Source organism: Calliphora vicina, chromosome 3, assembly GCF_958450345.1.
Source record: "Calliphora vicina chromosome 3, idCalVici1.1, whole genome shotgun sequence".
In the NCBI taxonomy this organism is placed as follows: domain Eukaryota; kingdom Metazoa; phylum Arthropoda; class Insecta; order Diptera; family Calliphoridae; genus Calliphora; species Calliphora vicina.
In genome coordinates, this window is record NC_088782.1 from 107,605,842 (window position 1) to 107,613,284 (window position 7,443).

General features: G+C 35.2%; 1 protein-coding gene across 1 annotated transcript; it reads left to right on the forward strand.

Annotated features, from left to right (window-relative positions):
- The first annotated feature begins 4,806 nt into the window (after nt 1–4,806).
- LOC135955673 (uncharacterized) lies at nt 4,807–5,781 on the forward strand. The gene has a single exon (XM_065506032.1). The coding sequence runs from the start codon at nt 4,807–4,809 to the stop codon at nt 5,779–5,781; it is 975 nt and encodes a 324-aa protein (XP_065362104.1).
- Nucleotides 5,782–7,443: the final 1,662 nt, after the last annotated feature.

Consider the following 7,443-nt stretch of genomic DNA (forward strand, 5'->3'; position numbering starts at 1 on the left):
TTGGACAAAGTGTATAGAGCTCAAAGGAGACTCTAATTGGATTTTTTATACAAAAACCAGTGTTTCATTCAAAAAGATACTGCGTTATTGACCCGTCCTTATAGTTATGCAGATTTCAAGTTAAGTTTTTCAAAGTGTACAATATTTTCTGGCAGCTAGGGTCCTCTAAAAATAATTTCCTTATTAACATTAAAAAAATGCTGCCGCAACTAAATTGCAATAATCTTAGTAGACGCAATACAATTGTTTTCGTGAAATTCCTTTGGCAATAAATCATTTTAATTTCCTTCATAAACCAAATCTGCATGAATTGTATATGTGTTCGAGTATTTGAGTGTGTGTTTAAATTTTAATCATTCTTCAATCATGTGCATTATTCAAATGTTTAGATTTCTACATACGAGTACATTCATATATAAGTAGTAAATGTATATAGATGAAATACACGCACTTAAACTCACATATGCTGATAAAGACACAGCCATGTTTATAAGTAATCATTTGTATTTGTATGGAAAATTGTTTATGTATGTAGATATGTGTGCTTTTATCAATTTGAGATATTTTCCGCTTTTCTGAATAGCTGTTGCTCATGTTAATAAGTGTCTTATTATTTCCACATACTCAAACTTAATTTTACGCGGTGCATTCTCTATCTAAATTTATTGGCAATAATAGGTAGACATACTGTACACACAGTGCCGTATTTATATGCGAAGGTGATTTGAAAAGTTTAACTAAAATTTAACTATATAAATACCTATGATTAAAGCTTAAATTGGTTATTATATTTTCTTCTTGGAACAGCTCTCAGGGGATAGCCTCTACTCATGCAAAGCATTGTGTTGGAAGTAGGAAAATAGGTTATGGGAGGGAGGAAAGATGGAGTAGTATTTGTGGATATTCGATTTGAACTTTCCTACATTGAAAATGACAGGCAACACTTCATCGGAAAGTTTGTTCCACATATGTAAAGAACGAATTTTATCACAAAGGGATGTGTTCTTGATAAAAAACATGTATTACGCAAAAATGTGCGGGTATAAGGAAATAGTTCTCTAATTTCTTCCGAACACATTCCATTGTAGTACCCATAGAACAGTGAAACGAAGCCCAAATTGCGACGGTGCTCTAGCGAATCAATAGAGTTGGATACCTTGCTGTCACCAATAATCTACTCTCCTTTTCGAGGTAGAGAAGCTCCAACTCCCATAAATAGGAGTGTTATTCCATTTCGATAGTGAGGAGATCAAATGGAGTGAATGCTTCTTTCGAAAAATGTGTTTAGACCAGCACACATCACATTGTGTTCTCAGAACATCAAGAGCGTCTGACTCAACAAAATTTACACCACCCATAAATACAGATGAAGCTACATGGTCTGTCGTTCGGTTTTGTGTCAACATTCAACACTGAGTCTTGCAAGCATTCAGAGATTGTCAGAAGATCTCAATTAGGGGAATCACTCCTGTTTTTCCTCATTGCCCCAATTTGAGACAGGCTTAATCTGTAACTGAATGAATATGAATGGCAAATATTTCTGTCATCTGCAAAAGAATAGATGTGGTTGAAAGTTTGAGTAGGAGAAAGAACGGTGCACTGCGCTAACCCCGAATTTATCTTGAACTCGTTTGATGAGATCACATCTATAGCAACTCGTTAAGTGCGATCTCTTAGAAAGCGACAGATGTTAATACCGACACCAAAAGCAATAAGTTTTAGTAAAAGTTCACCTTGCCACTCTATATTCCATGCCGTAGAAATATCTAGAGTTATCAATTTACTTTCGCCAAAACGGTGAATAGAACGTTATCATTTTTCTATTACAAAGCCTAGTCACTCTCCCATAGAGCATCATCTATAGAAGCCATACTGGCGGTCTTTAAGTAAATTGTTGGACTCCAAATATTTAACCTGATGGTAGTTTACCATACTTTCCATAGCTTTCAAAAAGGTAGGAATCAAAGATCAGTAAGGTTCCCCACCACTACACCAAATACACAGAGGACGTTGTTTCTAGGCTGATGGTAGCACCATTACCCTAGACCAGCTACAGCAGACCAATCATCTACTTAGTTGGAACAACAATCGATTAACGAAACTGACACAAAGCAATAATAACAATCGATTGAATCCTTATGGCAACATAATACATGCATCCGAGGACCCGCTACAGCAAACCAATCATCTAATTAGCTTTAACAACAACCGTTTAAACTGATACAAACAATAACAATGGATCGTCTAATGGCAAAATCGTACATGGAAATGCACGAAACTCCAATAATTAGAACAGTGTAATCTACATGGGAAATACGAGAAAAACAACTGTAACAATTCGTAGAAGATGGAGATGCTTTGTGGAAGCCAAATGCCCCCAAGTGGGGTAATGGAGAAAAAAAATCGAAGATTTCATTGATGTAATGAAAGTCTTCATAAGGCCCTACGACTGAAACATAAATTTAAATACATAAAGGCTTGCGTTTGAGGTTAAAGTTAAACTAAGTAAAGTCCCATGATTAAAGCGAAAGTTGAACTAAACACAGACCCACGATTAAGGATAAAATGTGTAGCAACAAGACTTACGATTGAACCTAAAATTTAACTAAATAAAGAGCTGTGTTTGACTCTAAAATTGAACTACACAAAGACCTTTGATTGAAGCTTAAATTTAACAATATAAAGTCTTTCGAATGAAGTCAAAATTGAACTGCAAGAAGACCTAGGATTTTGGCTAAACCAGAGCAACGAAAAGATCTACGATGAAACCAAAAATTTAACTACAAGAAGAGTGAGAGTGAGGCCAAAACAGAGAAGCAGAAAAGATCTACGATGGAACCAAAAATTTAACTACAAGAAGACGTGCGAGTGAGGCCAAAAAAGAGAAGCAAACAGATCTACAACGGAATCGAAAATTGAACTACACTGGTGCATATTCCTATAAACGCACACTACTTTTTTTTAAAAAGTTTATAAAAATTAAACATGAACATATTTAGGGGGCTACAAATATGTTTATTAAATTAGTTAAGACTTCACTTAAAATATTGTTTACAAAAAAAATTCATTTGTACTTTATTTATTTTTACTTAATTTTCGAGATTAACAGCCATTTTTAAGGGTATTTTCCTATAAACGCACTTTAATTTATGGGCCACTGTAGCATTATTAATAATGTGTGGATGATCCTTTGTTATGGATTGTTTCAAAAATACGGTCTGGCATTGATTCCACTAATTTTTTATGTAGATTGTAATCAATTTCCTCCCAGAATTGTTTAATTCCTAGTTTCAGCTCTGTCACAGTCATTATGCTTTCATTCTGGGCATTATTTGCAAAAACTTTACGGGCCATGTATCCCCACAAGTTCTTCATCGGGTTTAAGTCCGGACTACAAGCCCGCCAGTACAACAGAGGAATGCTATGTTCATTAAACCAAGATTTCAATAGTTGAGAAACATGGATTGCAGCATTATCTTGTTGGAATATGCAATCTTCATCCATTTTTTCATCCATAAATGAGAGAAGAGCATCTTCCAACAGTTCATTATAAATCGCACTATTCATTTTTGTCGGAACAAAATATATTTTCGACTTGCCAACTGCAGAAAACGCTGCCCAAACCATAACACTGAAACCACCGAAATTACGTTTTGACATCCGAACATCGTTTGATCTCAAATCGTGCCAATAGCATGAGTATGAGTCAGTACCATCTAAATTAAATTTTTTTCGTCAGAGAAAATTACTTTTTTACATTTCATATATTTTCTTGCGAATTTTTGACGATTTTCTTTATGATGCTTTTTTAGCATTGGTTTACATTTCGGCTTTTTCCATTTTATGTTTTCATCGTTTCGTGAAATGAGTGCAACGTGTTTGGAAGTCACTGGAAGATTCAATTTATTCTTTATTTGTGTGGAATTCAATTTGTTGCTGGTTGCTTCTTGTTTTATTAGATTAGATTTTATTAGTAGATTTTCGAACTCCATAATTTTGACCTTTCTTCAAGAAATTTCGCACCACACTTTCCGAACGATCGATTTTACGTCCAATTTCTCTATTGGAACATCCTTGGTCGTGAAAAAATTTAATTTGAATCTTTTCTTGATCGAACAGAAAAGTTCCCTTGGGCATCTTTAAAAGTAATGAAATTTATTGATTCAAATAGAAAAAGTTGCAGTAAATTGAGATGTAACTATTAGAAACGTACCTTTGGTTGAAAAAAAAACTAAAATTGATAATATTTTATTTTTGGTAACTTTTTTAAAAACAAATTTCACGTCTGCATTTATACGAATCTTCCACTTAAAATAACACCAAGAACATTTGATCGCATAATTAAGGCAAACAAAAAAAATAAGAAAAAAAACTTGTTTACTTTCAAAAATGACCGTTAAGTTGTCTCTCATTAAAAAAGTTAAATTTTGCTTTTGTATGAGAACAACAAAGATATAGCAAAAGTGCAGAAAAAATTAAGTGCGTTTATAGGAATATGCACCAGTTTACATAAAGACCTCCGCTACATAAAGGCTTGAAGGATTGAAGCTTAATTTGAACTACATAAATACCTTCGATTGAGAATAAAATTTAGCTGCGGAAAGACCTACGACTGAAGCTTAATATGAATAGCGTAAAGTCCTAATATTTAACATTAAATCGATCCGCATAACGACCTACCACTGAGGCTAAAATTTGACTTGGTAATGAACTGCTGCAGCGACCGCGAGCTAGTGGTAGCCACAATAAAAATTAAACTTAAAAGTATATACAAGAGAAATAGACAGCAAACTCATAGACGTTTAGATGTCACCAAGCTACGTGATAAAACCTAAGAATGATAGAGTTGGTGAATTGTTAAGAGATTGTTTACCATCAAGTAACGTATCATGGGAGGAAACATGCAATCTGCTTAGAAATTTAGCAAAGGACGAAATTGGATACAAATGTAAAGAAAATAGAAAGATATGGATATCGGACATAACCTGGAATTTTATACAGGAAAGAAGTCGCTTGAAACAACAGAAATTGGAGGACCCAAATCTAAAACCACGATACAACACCGTAGCAAAGGCCGTAAAGACATCAGCCCGAAGAGACAAAAGAAAATACATCGAAAACATAGCCATTGAAGCAGAAGCAGCAGCAGGAGCGAATAATATGAAAGAGCTCCACCAACTAATAGGCCGTCTTTCGAATCAAAATATGAGCCGTAACCATGCCGTAAAGGATACAAATGGTCAGCTACTTACCAATCTAGAAGATCAAACTCGTCGATGGAAACAACACTTCGAAGGCATTAGTAACATCGCTGAAGACATCAGTGTAGAAAACCCCTCATCTTCTTTCGTAGCAACTACAATTGCTAACCACATAATATCTGACGATGATCCCAGCTTCGATGAAATTACATGCGCTATTTTAAAACTTAAAAGAAACAAAGCACCAGGGGAAGATGGCATTTCGCCAGAGTTCCTTCAAGCTAACCCTGCAATATCAGCAGACATTTTACAACCCTATATTCGTGATGCTTGGGCAAATGAACAGTTTCCTAATACATGGACAAAAGGAGTCATCATTAAGCTTCCAAAGAAAAACGATTTGACCAACTGCGACAACTGGAGGGGCATCACCCTGCTTAACACTATTTACAAAATAATTGCTGTAATAAATAATAGACTGCAGTGTGTTGAGCAGACATTGCGAGATGAACAGGCAGGTTTTCGGTCACATCGGAATTGTTTAGATCAGACAAATACTCTTCGTGTTATAATAGAATAGTCTGTAGAATGGCGCACACCGCTTTATTTAGTCTTTGTCGACTTTAGAAAAGCATTCTAAGACGTGGCGCAATATGGGACGCATTAAGAGCTAAGGGCGTACCAGCAAAATTAATAAACCTCATCAAGGCTATGTACACCAATTCCTCACTACAAGTGCGTCACAATGGGATGATAAGTGAATCCTTCAGAACAAACGCAGGAGTGAAGCAGGGTTGTCCTCTTTCGCCATTGCTTTTTGCCGTGGTACTTGATGAGGTAATGTTAAAACTATGCGCTTTGGGGCTTTCGCAAACATCTGGAAGACTTGGATTTCGCAGACGATATCTGCCTCATTTCGCACAAATTCAACGACGTGCAAAGCAAAGTAAACGATTTAGTCAAGTTAGCAAAAGCCGTTGGTTTAGAAATAAACATTGAAAAGACACATGCAATGCGAGTTAATAACGTCACCGACAACCACTTCAGAATACAAAACCAGATGATTAAATTTGTAAATCACTTTTGTTATCTGGGATGCATGATGTCAATTGATGGTGGTGTGAAGGAAGATGTGTCTGCTAGATTAAAAAAGACAAGGTGAGCATTTGGTCGCCTAAATAAATATGTCGGATATTTTGGCCACATAAAACCACAAACACAGAGCTGTGGAGGCTAACAAAGGAAGAACCAATAGTTCGTCAAATAACAAGAAGAAAATGGAGATGGATAGGACATACTCTCCGTAAACCTATTGGCAGCGTTACAAGAGCCGCTTAGAATGGAATCCCCAAGGAAGTCGGCGCCCCGGTCGTCCAAAAAATACATGGCGTAGAACAATTTTTAATGAACTTATGGTATTCAGGAAGCCGTCCAAAACCTTAAGTTCGTTCAGCTCACTTTGGTCCAATAAACGTTCCCTTTGTGATAATTAATGAACTTAAGAAAGTTAACAAATCTTTTGATGAAATTAAATTAATCCTTAATGATAGAATTAGTTGGAATATGTTCCCAAGTGGAATAAATAAAGAAAAAAAAAATTAACTGCTATTGAATCTCAGCTAAATTTAAGTCTGAAAAGACTTACGGTTGGAGCCATAATTGAACTTTGGGAAGACCTGCGATTAAAGCTAAAAGTGAGCTTTTGCAATACCTATATTTAAAGTTAAATTTGAACTCGAAGATCTATGAATAAAGCTAAAGTTGGACTTTAGAAGCGCCTACGATTGAAGAGCTAAATTTGAACTTTGGAACTTTAAATCTAATGTTGGACTTTAGAAATACTTATGATTGAAGCTAAAATTTAATCTCAAGCGAATTGGTTGAACGAATGAAGCTAAAATTAGACAGCAAAAATTTAGATTCAGTCGTTGAAAGCACACATTGCGTTTTATCAAGCCCTAAAGTGTCTTTGTAAGTTTTAGATTTGTTGTATTGCTTTGAAGACGCTTTTTCGGTCGGACCTCTTAAATGCAAATATTCATATACTTATGGTGCAATATGTATTTGTGTGTTTGTGGCAATGATTTCGCATGCATTTGTAAATTTTCTAATCAATCTTAACACTAAAATATTGTTAATGAATGTCTGAGTGTGTTTCAGTATGTTTATACAACTACACTGTGTACTTATGAAGGCATATAAATAGATATACATTATTGAGCAGGCATCTTCGTTTACCTAC

What these genes read in the sequence shown, in the direction of transcription:
- LOC135955673 (XM_065506032.1), top strand. Translation starts at nt 4,807, where the DNA reads ATGTCACCAAGCTACGTGATAAAACCTAAGAATGATAGAGTTGGTGAA.